Source organism: Lissotriton vulgaris, chromosome 10, assembly GCF_964263255.1.
Source record: "Lissotriton vulgaris chromosome 10, aLisVul1.2, whole genome shotgun sequence".
Classification (NCBI taxonomy): domain Eukaryota; kingdom Metazoa; phylum Chordata; class Amphibia; order Caudata; family Salamandridae; genus Lissotriton; species Lissotriton vulgaris.
Window position 1 is genome coordinate 30274205 of NC_141698.1, and position 15612 is coordinate 30289816.

The window sequence follows — 15612 nt, forward strand, 5'->3', positions numbered from 1 at the left end:
TGATGAAATTTTTGCCATCTGGAAGGGGTCCAATAAACTTGCTTTACAGTTTGTGGAAGAACTCAATTTCAATAATCTTAACTTGAAATTCACGAGTAACATCAACAAAAATAGCCATGAATTTTTAGATTTAAGGCTCACCATAATGAATTCTCAGGTTGACACTGTTCTGTTTAGGAAAAACACCCACTGGAAACAGCATTTTGCCCATAACTAGTTGCCATCCTAAGAGTTTAGTCAGTAGCATGTACTATGTTGAGCTAATCCGCGCAAGGTGTAATTGTAGTAATGGCACAATTCCTGTGAGAATGTGAGAAAAGAATTATGTTGGCAGGTTCCGTGCTAGGGGCTACAGCACTGACATATTGAAGCAACTGACAACACACCAGGCCGGCCACACCCTGGATTTGATCTTTACCAATCTGCCCAATTTAATCAACGAAGCCCCGCTCCCCATGATCTGGACTGATTATTATCTTTTAAAATTTAGTTTTCCCAAACCCAACGGGATGATCTTTAGAAACCATAAAAGTAATACTATTCTAGTCTGACTGTGGCGTAACATGACTTCAGAGGCCTTCCTGGCTCATTTTAAACCTCTCATAGACCAATCAAACAATATTGAACAAATGTTAACCCAACTAAAAACCTCCATCGGGGAAACGCTGGACAAAATAATACCTGAAACCAGTGTGAATGTGAAAACCATTGCGGCCCCCTGGTTCACTGCTGACCTAAAAAACACACAAGCTGATCAGCAGATCTGCAAAACGCCAGTGGAGAAAAACTAAAACAAGGGAGGACCGGGAGAATTACAAACTAGCACACTCCAATTATATAAAAAATATAAAAGCGGCGAAAAAACTCTATCTCACTCAAAGAATAAATAAAGCGGTCCACTCTAGTAAAGAGCTTTATAAAATCCTGAAGGAATTCACTGCCCTCCAAGTAGAACAATCAGTATTTACTCCCACGGTGGAATGGGTAAACTCGTTGTCTTCCTATTTTGATACTAAAATTAAGTTGATCTATGGCGCATTTCCGGACACTAGCCAAGACTCATCACCTCTTGTTGATGACGATCCCTCTCTCATATTCACTATCAATGTAGCCTCGGATACGCCATATCTTACAGAATTAGATCCTATCACTCCCTTTGAAGCTCTTGAAGGCCTTAGGAAAATTAAATCCGGCTCGTCCACAGACCTTTTGTCTCCCCGCAATTGCTCGGAGATACTCCCGATACTGGCTAGCTACCTTACTAGCATCTTTAACACTTCGTTTGAGCTAGCCCTCATACCCAGATGTTGGAAGCACGCCATGGTCAAACCTATTTTTAAAAAGCCATCCAGTGACCCCACTCGCTCGACTATCGACCTATTTCTTTACTTCCCTATTTTGGGAAGGTATTAGAATATTTGGTGAACAAGCGTCTTACTACCTACATTGAAACATATAAGCTCCTAGACCCCTCTCAGTCGGGGTTCCGAGCTGCCCATGGCACTGAGACAGCTGTAATGGAGATTGTGGACAGTATCAGACTCACCCTAGATAAAGGCGATTCCGCAATTCTTGTTCTATTGGATTTATCGGCTGCTTTTGACACCATCTCCCACAGCATTCTGAAACATCGGCTGTGGGAGATAGGCTTCAGAGGCAAGGCCTTATCTTGGTTTGAAAATTATTTGGCGGATCGCTCCACCTCCATTAGGATTGACACTATTGTTTCCAGTAGTCTGCCGCTTACTGTAGGAGTCCCTCAGGGGTCAATTCTAAGCCCCATGTTATTCAATATATACCTTACTCCGTTAGCCAATATAATAAAAGCCCATGGCTTCACAACAGTGCCGTACGCCGACGACACTCAGGTGCTTATCAGCTGTAAGGCTGATTTTCATGAAACATGTATTAGATTTAAAAAGTGTATGATTGACATCAGCAAATGGATGTGTGACAACAAGCTTCTACTGAACTACAGCATAACGGAAATCATTTTGTTCGGTAAGGCAAATTAAGTTTGGTCACAGGACTGGTGGCCCCAAGAACTGGGACCCTGCCCGGCACCCAAGGAGGTGGTTCGTAACCTAGGAATCATGATAGACGTTTCTCTCTCCATGAAAACCCATATTAACCAAGTATCCGGCATCTGCTACGGGATCATGCATAAATTGCGTAAAAATTTTAAATGGCTACCTCTGGAAACCAGAAAACTACTGGTGCAAGGTTTAATCATGAGTCGCTTGGACTACGGCAACGCCCTATTTACAACAATCAATGAGTGCTTACTCTCTAAATTACAAACGCTGCAGAATGTTGCGGCAAGACTGGTGCTTGGCCTTCCTTTTCATGCCGAGCCTTAAGCAACTACGCTGGCTGCCAATCCGCCAGAGAAGCCATTTCAAAGTTCTCAGTGTGACTCTCAAACTTCTCTACAGTACCGGGCCAGCATATCTTGCTAAAAAATTGGTCTGGTATCGTCCCACCAGATCATTAAGATCCAGCTCAAAATCCCTCCTAGGTCAACCTCAGGCCTGGACGTCGCGTAATGGATATTGGTCCTTTTCCTATGTGGCTCCTCATCTCTGGAATAATCCTTCCATCCATCCATCTTCTGTCAATTACCAACCGCCAGCTATTTCGAAAAAACTTAAAAACCTGGCTCTTTCCGAAATAACTGCTACCTAGCAGCCCCAGCATACGTCAAGGTTGCTGTTCTTTACTGCAAAGCGCCCTGAGACCGAAAGGTGATTTGTGCGCTCTACAAAAGCATCTGACTTATGACTTATGACTGATATCAAAGTGAACAAACTCAAGAGGGAAGCTCTCCTTGTCTCAGAGTAAGAAATTATTTACTAAACAAGCCAATGAATTAAGGAGAGTGCCACACAAACATTGGCATGTGCTTCACACTGATGATAATAGCTCTAAACATGTGACCACTCATCCTCATACGCAAGAAGTAAATACCTGAAGACTTACTCTGCAATAATATGATCACCAATCAATGTGAAGATAATGGTACAAACAGCACTGCAGGATTTGTGACATGCAGGAATTGCACAGCTTGCAAGTCCAGTGCTGATATATGCTCATTTGTGAAACCTCCCACAGGTTCACGATTTGCCAAGGCCTGTCATGTAACTCTGAATTCTGTGTCTATGCCCTAAAATGACTGTGCAATCTTTACTATATTGGGAGCGTGATACATAGAGTCAAAAAATGCACATTGGAGCACATGAAGGTCATTGTGCACAATGGCAAACAATATCCTGTGGCAAGGCAATTTAAGGAATTCCATATGGGCAAGGCAGACTTGTTACATGTTTTGCATTTTACAAGGTCGTGACCCACATCAGAATGTGGGGGAGAGGGTGTCTGAGGCGAAAGGTTTCTAGCGCTCAGGAAGCTGGAATCTCGTCACATTATTTGGTTCAACATGCCATATCCACAGGGATTGAATATGGATGAGGAGCTAGCTGTACATTTTGGATAAAGTTGTTACTATGAGGGTGTGTAGACTGGAGTAACTGTTCATTGTTTCTGCTCATTCATAATTCACTAATTATCTGTCTTTCTCTGAAAACTTTACACTTCATGTTTCTATCCTCCAATTATAAGGTTTTGATCACTGGTTTTGTCACATTTGTTTATATGTGCACTGTTTTGGTATGGGAGACCACAAAGATAAATAGGCATCCAATTAAGTTAAACAAGAACTATCTTGTTTATATTCTTCTATTTTTGTTATTGCTATCTGTTAACATTGGTATATTGATGTGCATGATGATTTAGGGCCCTGTAAGGGTACATTGTTATTGTAGCTATTATTTTTCTTATGTTGGCATTTTGATAGGTTATTAATACTGTGATAAGGTATTTCTGGCACCAATTTGAGTATATTTACTGAGTGCTTTTATGACTTATTTCCATTTTTGAATGTTATTCATACGAAGATTGCCTCATTTAAGATTGATATTACTGACATTAGGTTGTTACATTAGTAATCAACTGTTGTGCCTGCCCGCTTGGGCTGAATGTTGAACATTTTGGAAATTGGTTAATGCAGTACAAACATTTACTTTATGTGTTTCAAACATTAATATTATACAGTGCGAGTTGTTTGCATACTGTGTGTGCAGGGAAATTATGCGCCTATCCACTTGGGTATGACTGTTAAAGTGTACACCTGGAAGGACAAAACTCTTTAGTTGTCTGCATCATGCCTGTTTCAGTTTTGGTGAATTAACAACAGGCTTGCTCAATTTTTAATGCATCCTTTTGTGCCCTTATACGTTGTTGTATTTCTGGAGCACATCATGTTACAGTATGTATTGGCCTTCTCAATATAAGCTGTTCTAGCTTATCCACTCAATTACTAATGTTTTTACACTCTCTATGGATGTAATTAGCCGTTCTAAGCATATACCTATTTATTTATTTTGGACCTAATGCCTTACCTGTGGGTCTATCATTATACCTTGTCACTGGTGATCGAATGCCCACTTCAGCATGATTGGTGATTTATTTATGCACTAGGAACACTAACATGACAATATTTGGCTGCATTGTTTCTTGTATTTTGGTGAATTCATGACATGTTTGTTTAATCATGAATGTAATGTTTCGTCAAACATCACGTTCCTCTAGATTTTTATTCCTTAGATGAATGAGAATAATTGCAGCAATATTGGGCATTTTCAATATAAGCTACATACGCCTGTAACTTAAATCGTATTCTTTCTACAATACTCTCATGTATGCAAAAATCCTTTCTAAGATGGCACCAATTTATTTTGAACCCTTGCAGCACGCGCAGTCCCTCATTTGTTTCTATGGCACTGGTGAAAGTAAATGTATGTAAATTTGACTGATGAAGATCACTGGTGATCAAGAGTACTTGGGTTCTCGCAATGCATGAGTGTGTCACTGCCATTGCAATAGGCACTTGGGAATTCTGACATCTGGAGAGTGTGCGTTTCTTTGTGACACACTAAGTTTTGGATTAGAATATTACAGGATCCCCGCCCCTGAGAACACGTCGCAATCATTGGGGATAGATGCACAGCTGGGATGCTGTCTTTTGTGAGAGTGTGTGTGTGTGTATGTATATATGTATATATATATATATATATATATATATATATATATATATATATATATATATATATATTCTTTCCACAATTCCTCCTTGTATCGAAGAAAACCCGGGCAAGTCCGGGTTTTCTTCGATACAAGGAGGAATCGTTGAAAGAGTGTTTTGGGCTTCCGGTAGCCCTATCCTGGACGGCACGTTAACCCTGCCTGGCGTATCCTTGACCGGAATTGGTGGAGTTGCATATATATATATATATATCAAGCACACGCTTTCACTTATCAACTTCTAATTATGCTTGCAATTTGCAGATATCAGTCATAAGGTTTTCCTTCAACTTCAAGTTCTGGGCCTCACCATGCTTCTTTATCTCTATGTCAACAGGATGCACTTTGGACTCAGTGGTGTCTCTTTGTCTTATTTTGTAATAGTTTAGTAATAGTATTATTTTACTGTCACAGCTGCAGCAGTTGAATATCTACTTCTAAGGGACATTGAACTAATAAAACAGAAGCATTAAGAAATATTGACTCCATCACTGCTGTTCTTGAAGTAGCTACTAATTCAGCTCCTAATGTTTGTGCTTGTGTTTTTGGAAGAAGGAATATCCTCTCTATTCAGATATGGATGTGATGTTATGTGTTATGTTACCTGGGGGTTTTGAACTTTTGGAAGTAAAGTATGCACTAAATGGCTCTCAACATTTCTTTACATAGCCATCAACTGTGATTACCTGAGATTTAACACTCCGTTTCAAGTGTAAAACGTTCAGTAATTAATATCATTGTTCATATTCAGTTTGGAAACGTTGTTGGTGAGAATGATTGCCAGATAAAGCTATTTTCTGAATCTTTCATTTAATGCGATTCAATGCTAAGGAAACCTGAATGTTCCGCAACTACTTCATGTTAGTCAAATAGAGATGATTTTATTTTTTTAAAGTCAAATCAGACTTCAAGTGATGTTTATCCCTGTTATTTCTGCAATGCTGTCTTGGCCTTCCTTAACACAGTAATGCAATTTAATTCTGAAAACTGGAGCACTGACCCATTTCTAAAACTTACCGACAAGCTCTGGCTTCTTATTGGTCATTATCTGGTAGAAGATATGGTAACTCCTCTCGGCTGAGAGCTGAAATGTTACTCTAGACTTTTCCAGCAGATCTGTAAAATAAAGCATCGATAATAAAGAGTACTACTTATTTTGGGTCATGTTTGATGATATATATAGATTTTAGAGTCAACGCTTACATGTTTCTATATCTGCAGAAGCCAGTTTTCCTGTAGTTCCAAAATGGATTCTGATAAATTTACCCTAAAGGGTAAATAGAGGCTAAAATAAATTCAAGTTTTTATTGCGAGACAGCAAATTACTCTTTTAAAGTGAGAATTAGGAAGGAAGTAAATGAAGTTGGAAGTCTTACGAAACGAGATGAGTTGTCATTCCTCACGGTCTTGGCATTACCAAAGGCTTCCAGCAGCGGGTTAGCCTGGATGATTTGATCTTCCAGAGTTCCCTATTAGAGGCAAAGTTTCACCATGTATGAAATTGTCTGTCATATCGAGAATCATGAGCAGCCTTTGTAAAAATGAATTAAACATAATTTACAAACCTGCATCTTGTTGGCCATGGCTGGGGCCTCCTTTTTCTTATCAGTAGCTACTGCAATTGTTGCAAAGTACTGGATGACGCGCTTGGTGTTCACAGTCTTCCCTGCACCAGATTCTCCACTTTAAATAAAATCAGAACAATTAATTGGTCATGTACGTTGACTTGTTACACCATAAAACATGTGCTTCTTGCAAAGGACTTTTTAGCAATATGTGATTTACTCACGTGATCAAGACGGACTGGTTTTCACGATCTTTTTAAAAGAAAATAAATAAATGTCATTTTTGGGTAGGCCATGATGAATTTGAAACAGTGCACACAATTTAAATCAAACCCTTACCTGTCAACATGAACTGATAGGCATTATCAGAGATGGAGAAGATGTGAGGTGGGGCTTCCTGGCGCTTCTTGCCTCTGTAGGCATCTACAACCTCAGGGTTGTACACCGGCAGCCACTTGTAGGGGTTCACAGTGGCACAGAAAAGACCAGAGTAGGTCTGTAAAGGGAAACAACTTATTTAGGTGTCAGGAACCATAATTTTGTAGTAACGAGAAGAGAGTTTCTACTTTGACATGTTTTAAGCATTCCCAATTATCTTTATTGGTTACCTTTCATTTCTATTCATTTGCTAATATCACCAGTACCCTGAAGACTATCTGATTACTCCTGCATTGTGACCTGATAGCAATCCGGTCCATTATAGGATCTGCCACTGTGGCTTGGCATTTCAGTGATGCCAGGATCTCTTCCATGCCGACTGTGATACACCAGGGGCCCAAATGGTTCAACGCTGAATGCTCTGCAGCACAAACTACCTTAACTAAAGCTTTGCGCCAAAACCCAAGAGATAGAAACATGGTTATACTGGCTAGGAAACAATATAGGCAGGCAATTAGAAAAAGGAAAAATGAACTGAAGACCAAAGCATGGGAAGACCTGGACAAGGCAGTCGATTTAAGGGATAATAGACTCTTTTGGGAAGTAATAAATAGGCCCTTTTTAAAATCAGGGGACGAAAATACTATTCGAGTTCATTTACCAGAGGAAACCTGGGTAACTCATTACAATAAAATCTTTAATCCCAAAGAGATATTACAGACTGCTACCTCGGAGGAGGACGATTCCTGTTATATTAATATGGAATCAGCTAAGAAGCTTAGTGAATCACTAATGCTCGCAGAAGTAGAGCTAGCTCTGACTAAGGGGGCGCCCTCAAAGGCCCCAGGCCCTGACTCAGTACCTTTTAGATCTTTTTAAATGTAATCGAGAGGTTTGGTGTCCTCTACTTATGAATGTTTTTAAGGCGTTAATACTTGGCCCTATTCCGACCTCTTGGAAAGAGGCCGTTTTGGTTCCAATTTTTAAAAAGGGTGACAAGTATGATCCAAGATGTTATAGGCCAGTATCACTAATAGACTCAACATGTAAGCTAATGGGTAGGGTGATATTGGCACGGCTGGAAACATGGGCTGAGTCATCAGGGGTAATTGTAGAATCTCAATATGGTTTTAGGAAGGGGAAAGGAACTATCGAGCAGTGCCTGAACCTGGCATTGATTATGGGCAAGTACATGGGTGCCAAGAATGGTTCTATACACTTGGCATTCATGGACTTGTCCAGTGCCTTTGACACAGTATGCAGGGACAAATTATGGCGCATGATGGACTCTATGGCTTTTGAAGAACCACTGGTCACCCTGCTCCGCAGGTTACATACCGCCACAACGGTTAGGATTAGATATGGCCGTGGTGGAGAGAAATCAAAACCTATATTATCCACTGAAGGTGTCCGACACGGATGTATTTTAGCACCCTTTTTATTTCTGGTCTATACAAATGGCTTAGAGGGCTTCTTATTAGAAACGACTGCTGATTTTCCAAAGATAAACGGAAAAAGAATGCCAATGTTGTCTTATGCAGATGACACTGTCTTAATGGCACTTACCCCCAACAGCATGCAGATTTCTCTGAATGCTTTTGATACATTTATGGGCAAACTAGAATTAGGTGTTAATTTTACTAAATCTTTTGCCATGACCTGTGGTCAAAAAAATGTTAAAACACGGAAATATGTGGTGAAGAACGCTACTATTGAGAAAGTGGATAACTTCTGCTATCTGGGTAACCTTTTTAACAAAAAATTGAATTGGGAACCTTTGCTGACAGCCCGGGTTCAGAAGGTTGCACAGTTAATTGAAGCCCTCTTCCGTTTTGCCAGCAAATTAGGCCAGCGACGTGTAGCAGAAATTACATTGTTATACAAAGCTAAGTGTGTTTCTGCCTTGACCTATGGCGCAGGGGTTTGGGGTTCACAAAACTGTGAAAAAATACAAATTGTGGAAAATAAGTTTGTTAAACGTTTATTATCTGTTCCACTGGGCACATCTAATATATTTTGCCACGGAGAAGTTGGAATCGAGTTTATAAGTGATATTATTCACGTCGCCCCTCTAACATTATGGGCTAAAGTTTGGCGATCTGAAGAATTGAAATTAACAAAAGATATTATTCAAGATTGCCTTAAAACTTGAATATTACACCCAAATCCCGTGGCTACGATATGTCAGAGAGACTTTTAATAACATAGGTTTAAGTAAGATGTTTACAAATCCCGAAATGCTTGGTAAGGATGCTAAGGAGATTATCAAAAATGCTTATAGTGTCAACTTAGGTTCTTTTAAGACAAATGATCATGCATTAAGTGTACGGGGAAAACTAGTTCGCCAGTTTTATTTGTCATATATTATGAACACGCAATGGCGTTTTTATCTTACAAGATTTCGCCTTGGCACTTTACATTTTCTGTTTGCATTTCCAAAGCAGGGGGGTTGGTGGGAGAAGCTACCCTGCTGCCCCTGTAACAATAGGGTTTCGCAAAATACTCTTCACCTTCTTCTTTTTTGCACTTTTTATAAAGTTCCAAGAAACACTTTCCTTAAACCATTATTAGAATCATTTGGAACGCGTTATTATAAAGAAGCGTATGACCTCTTGTTATCTTTGTCAACTGTACATATTTGTAATGCCGTTTTAAACTTTATTAGATCAGCTTTGGTGATTAGAAATAGATACTGATGGAAATTGGTTTTAAAAAATTGTGTAAACATGTACTGTGATTTTATGGTGGATTAATTGCAATGTCTTTTAAAATTGTCTATGTATACTTTTATGATTTCTACATGGAATCGAAATAAAGTTATTTGACTTGACTTGACTGTGAAATGATATGATTAACCTTGCGCTTCACAATAGTAATCTATGCAGGTGGAGTTTCTTAGAATTTTAGTAACCAAGACTATAATCTTTCTGGCACCTTTGACCTAGCTGAGGAAACACTGGTGTTTATGTTGCCCGTTTAGCACTGGCGGCAAAAAAGAAATGCAGAGGCTAGCTTGGGTTTAATCAGGTTTGCAACATGAGTAATTAACGAGGTTCAAAAGGAAGTCAGTAGGGCAAAAGCAGTAGAGTATATATGTGTTTAATGATAATGAAACCCAGAAGGTGGAGCAGTGGAGAAACTAGTATTATAACAGTGCACTTGGGTCCTTGCCGTAAGACAAAACAACACTTATAGGCACACAGATCAATTGTGTCAGTTTCTTTACATGCACTGAGTTGTTTCACCCCTTAAGAGGTGATAAATGTCATACACTGGTCATTGAACGTACATGGCCCAAATCACAAAGCTTTTTTTCCGTAAGTGTGATTTGTTCATAAAATTCAGGAGTAAGTTACACCTACGTCATGAGTATGTCACACCTACTGACAAAAAAATCTTAGTGCAAAAGAGCAAGCCGTGCTGAAGCGTCCCTGATTTGTACTTACGTAGATCATCCAAGCTGCATATCGGTCAGCGAGGTTAAACAACACGGAGGCTTCATTCAGATGGGTCATTATGACCATGTCTTCAATCTTGTCGTACTTGGGAGGATTCTGGGGGTAGACTTGGGTGTCTTTGACTGTTACAGACTAGGAAGAAAGAAAGACAGGCAAAGATAAAGTTGGAGTTGAGCAGAGATGTCTGGCTGCATTATGGTGCTAGGCTTGTTTACGTCATTGTTGGTACAAGACTCTTTTTACCCTTCCATCATCGGTCTTCACGGTGACTTTGCCACCTTCTCGGGACGTGATCATTCCCTTAACGAAAAGCTCTTTTTCATCATCTACGAAGCAGGAGTTCTTGGCATCAAAGGGCCTATTCTGAGCCTCCAAGCGTTCTTTGTCAGACTTGCGCAGGTATTGTGCGGCTGGCCCAAACACAGCCATTTCTGCATCGGAGGCCATGGCTGCTGGCAATTACTAAAGTGGTTAGAAACAAGATTTTTGTCATACAAAGATAAAGGGTGTTTTATTGTCACAAACATCACTGAAACAGGTGAATGTAGTTTATCCATTTATCACCCTCACATATTGCACTTTGACCATAAAGACTTCTGTAGATCGCGAATTACGACACTCTCTGAGCCTGCAGTTTACCTGCTCTGGTTCAAGCCAGTGAAGCTTTTGAACCTGTTGATCACAAGTGAAATATTTGTAATGAGTCCACTTCACTAAAACACAAGCATGTTTAACACTTACTGACAACATGCTAGTCATTTGTTCTGAAAGTCGTGGACTTGACAGGGCTAGACTCGGCACTCAATGGGCACCACCAGTGGCACTGGGGCAGCCGGGTGCAGAGTGCCAATGTTAGCCAATGGGGCTAGGGGTCACCCTGGCTAGAGACTGCTCATGGGCAGGACACTCAGACTGAGTGACAGAGGCTTGTCAGGAGCAGTGAGGAAGCTTGCTTGGACATTAAACTTCAGGTGCAAGCACTCCATCAGCAGGCTTAGAAGCAGTAACTCTAAGGCTCATGTAGGCTGCTAGAAGTGATCCAATCCCCAGTCTGTGCTGCACAGAAAACAGAAGAAATGCTCCCCCTTATTCCAGATGAAAGGTCTTGTGTACATACAGCTCATTGAGTCAAAACATTCTCAATTTTTCCTCACCTGCCCCTTCACATCCACTTGCAAAGCTTACACCTTTCATCCTAATCCCAGTAAAGCGCCTCAGAAGACACTACATACGTGTATCCTTTCAAGAAATTAACCGTGAAATGGACTTAAGCAAGTAGAACTCATCAAGCTACATACACATTCTGTCGTCACTGGAAGAGGTAGGGTAGGCAGACGTGTTTGAAAACATGCTTCAGGCCAGTACGACGTAGGCTAACTCTTCCTCTGTGCAACATGTAACCTCTTCCCTGCACCGTTTGTAAAAAAAAATTAACGCTGAACGCTGAATAAAACATTGTGCTGACCGAGCATTCAGCTCTGCCTTCAGTGCATCTTCCGCATCAGTAGATCCACTGGAAGAGGCAAAATCCGTATAGCTACAAGAAATAGCCTGTAACCATCAGCTTTGAATTCAAATAATACAGCATCTTACAGTCTATCATGTCTTGCTTCCAGCGAAAGGTCCTGTAATCCCTGTAATTCCAATGATCCTTTATTCTGTTGTCAATGTGAGAGAACAATCCTTTTTCTAGGTACCCTGATCATGGAGTGCAGTTTAGTGGATTTCGTACCATCCTACTGGACTCTAACCACATGGTACTTACTTAGTGATTGTTTGCCCTGCTTTCCTAGGGTGCAACTCAGCGCTATGTATTTAAGGCAAAGACAACCAGCTTTTCACAAATCTCCTTAATAAATAAATGTATATGGCATCGAATCAGAGACTTTACCATATACGGTTGATCAATCTACCTGCAAGTACATTTTCTACCCTCTAACCAGAGCACCTTTCTCCAATCTATATACTTACTGCAACACACAAAACCATTATATAAATACACACAAGAAATAGGGGAAGCTTACAGTCTTGTCAGATGGTGTGCCTGTTCTGTGTGTTTTAAGTAGGTGCATTGATGTTGCTACTTCTAAGTGAACACGAATGAAGCGTTTACGGGTTTTCCACATGCTGTTCCACACGTTTTTCGTGTGTTTGTTTTTTTGGGTGTATATGCGTTTGTGTGTGTAAGTGTGTCCTGCTGATACTTGTGTGGTAACTGTTGAGTATATGAAGGAAACTTGCTCTACTGTTCCTTTGCATTGGGGCTTATGCTGCTTCTGCGGCATAGCTCACTGTAGTGTGTGTTAGTGAAGTATAGTAAACATCTTTTCACTATTTAAAAGCTGCTGTCAATGCGTGTCCTCTACAGAGACTCATATATTAATCAATATACAAAGTGCCATCCTGTTGGTAAACATAGTGCTTTACTGATGCCCCCGATGCATAGTGGGGTCATGGCAGCTCACACGGATTTTAAAGCAGCATCGAGTTGGCCGGCTACGGGCATATGTCAGAGTGGAGGTATGGCCTATCCCTCTCTGCCAGTTGCTACAATCTGAGCCATCTGATAATGTTACCATCCCTCCTGCTACCCAATCCATAGCTGTGTGTGATTTTGTACGTGTTTGCTCTGGCTGTATCCTTCCCTTGAGTGGCAAATGGGAGCCCTACGATCAATTATTGAGTATGGCCAGGTTTCAGTTTGCTAAAATCACAATGTTAACGCTCCCTTTTTGTTTTTTAAAGTCTTTTCCAGTTTTCAGAATACTTTTTGTCAGTTTATACTTATATCTCCCCTCGTCAGTTGGTAAAGAACAGTCTGTAAGGGCGTCTTCAGGTGTCGGATGTCCTTCAGTATTAACGATCTGTGTGTCCAACAATTTAGAAAGACTGTGTGGATATGTGTACCAGCCCCTAATAGAAACATGTTTATTAAGAATTATCCTCAATAATCTGAGGGGCCGCTCAGTATTGAGTTCAATGTTTCCAGTACCGTTGAGGGTTGAAACACCCCTGAAAGCTGTGTGGATATGTGTATCAGCCACTAATAGAAGCATGTTTATCAAGAATTATCCTCAATAATGAGGGTCTACTAAGTTATTGAGTTGAATGTTTGCAGTTCTGTAGAGGGGGGGCAGCCTTGAAAGTTGTGTGGATATGTGTATCAGCTCCTAATAGAAGCATGTTTATCAAACATTATCCTCAGTAATGAGGGTCCACTCAGTTATTGAGTTCAATGTTTCCAGTACAGTGGGGTTGAAAGCCCTGCATGCCATGTGGATATGTGTACTAAGCCCTAATAGAATCATGTTTATCAAACATTATCCTCAGTAATGAGGGTCCAGTCAGTTATTGAGTTCAATGTTTCCAGTACCGTAGAGGGGTGACACAGTACATGTCTCAAGCAGCCAGTAAAGGGGGGTCTACCACCTCTTGCAGAGTCGCTGATTTTTGAATGACTACTGGAGAAAGCATGTCTGCTGATCACTAGCATCACTCACAAGCTTGGTTTCTCCCACCCACACGACAGAGGAGAGTATGTGCTACTGTTGGGCCATCATGTGTGCTTGGTATGCATGTATGTAGGGCTGACACAGTACATGTCTCAAGCAGTCAGTAAAGAGGGGTTTACCACATTTGCAGAGTCGCTGCTGACTTCTGGACATGTCTGCTGATCACTAACATCACTCAAATGCTTGGTTTCCCCTCCACACGACAGAGGAGAGTATGTGCTACTGTTGGACCATCATGTATGCTTGGTATGCATGTATGTAGGGCTGACACAGTACATGTCTCAAGCAGTCAGTAAAGAGGGGTCTACCACATTTGCAGAGTCGCTGCTGACTTCTGGACATGTCTGCTGATCACTAGCATCACTCAAATGCTTGGTTTCCCCTCCACACGACAGAGGAGAGTATGTGCTACTGTTGGACCATCATGTATGCTTGGTATGCATGCATGTAGGGCTGACCTGCCGCTCTAGCGTCCGAGATCTTTGGAGATGATCGTCGTTCCCAGACTCATGGGACTGCTCCTTCCACAAGAGCACAGGAAGCCTTGTACCTGTGCTGGGTGAAGCGTGAACAAGAAGCTCTTACGGGATATTATGATTGGAGTACTCTGACCATATGTAGCAAGTGCTGTTCTGAGTGTTACAGGATCCTAGCCCCACTGAGCTGTCTCTGCTGAGGGCTGGGTTCTGGACCCTCCAATGCTTGAAGATTGTTGTTGTGTAACAATGCATGATGCGTTAGTATTCAACCATGAACACCTAAAGCAAATAATGTCTGACATCCTGTGACTTCATGATTTACCCCTCAATGGAACGAAAGCCTTACCTGACAGTGTCGCTGTGTTGGGAAAAAGAAACCTTCACCAGGGTCCCTGGAAGGAAAAGCAAAATACCTGTGTTATTAAGATTATTCAAAATTACAATTAGAAAAGCCTTCTAGTTATAGTTGGTGCCTCACATGAATAAATGACGAGTGAGTGAGTTCCTGAGGGAGTGGTTCATACATTGAATGGAAGCTAATGAGTGGGTGACTATAAAGGAGTGAAAGCAGCAGCAGATAAGTGAGTGAGTTACTAAGTGACCAATTAATGTAGTGACTGAACAAGGAACTGAATGAAATAGTAAGGGGAAGGCAAAGGCATTATCAAGTGGGCAGGTATGTGAATGGTGAGTGAGTGATGAAGGGAAAGAGAAATGAAACTAAAGTGCAGGTGCAGAACTCGAGACATGCAGCTTCTGCACGTCTTCACGTCACAGACAAAGTTTCTGCACTTACCTGAAAAGTCTGAAGCTTCAGCACTGGGACTTAATCGCTTCTTATATAGGAAGTTCGCCTGCTGATTCAGCACCTGTGCCCTCCCTCTCATGGGAATAAGGCACAGCGAAAGTTCTGCTGAAATCCAAGCCACCGTGCACTGTTAATACTAAATATATCTGGTATAATTAAACCTGCCTATTGGTGCCAAGTAGCTCCGAGCTTTAATATGGGCAGGAGATTTATGATTTCGAAATGAGAGCATGCAGTGCAGGAAGCCCTTTCTGGCTGCCGGACTCTGAATGT

The 15612-nt window shown here is 41.0% G+C and overlaps 1 protein-coding gene across 1 annotated transcript in view; it reads right to left on the reverse strand.

The window, feature by feature from the left end:
• LOC147684411 (myosin-4-like) overlaps positions 1-14929 on the reverse strand; it is a 50601-nt gene extending 35672 nt beyond the window's left edge. Inside the window, exons 1-9 of the mRNA XM_086940336.1 lie at positions 14878-14929; positions 10784-11002; positions 10529-10672; positions 7044-7200; positions 6929-6956; positions 6705-6822; positions 6516-6608; positions 6343-6406; positions 6157-6255 (exon numbers count right to left, since the gene is read on the reverse strand). Coding sequence (XP_086796462.1) covers positions 6157-6255; positions 6343-6406; positions 6516-6608; positions 6705-6822; positions 6929-6956; positions 7044-7200; positions 10529-10672; positions 10784-10987 — 907 coding nt within the window. The 5' untranslated portion in view covers positions 10988-11002; positions 14878-14929. The remainder of the gene's footprint in view (positions 1-6156; positions 6256-6342; positions 6407-6515; positions 6609-6704; positions 6823-6928; positions 6957-7043; positions 7201-10528; positions 10673-10783; positions 11003-14877) is intronic.
• Between the last annotated feature and the right edge of the window lie 683 nt (positions 14930-15612).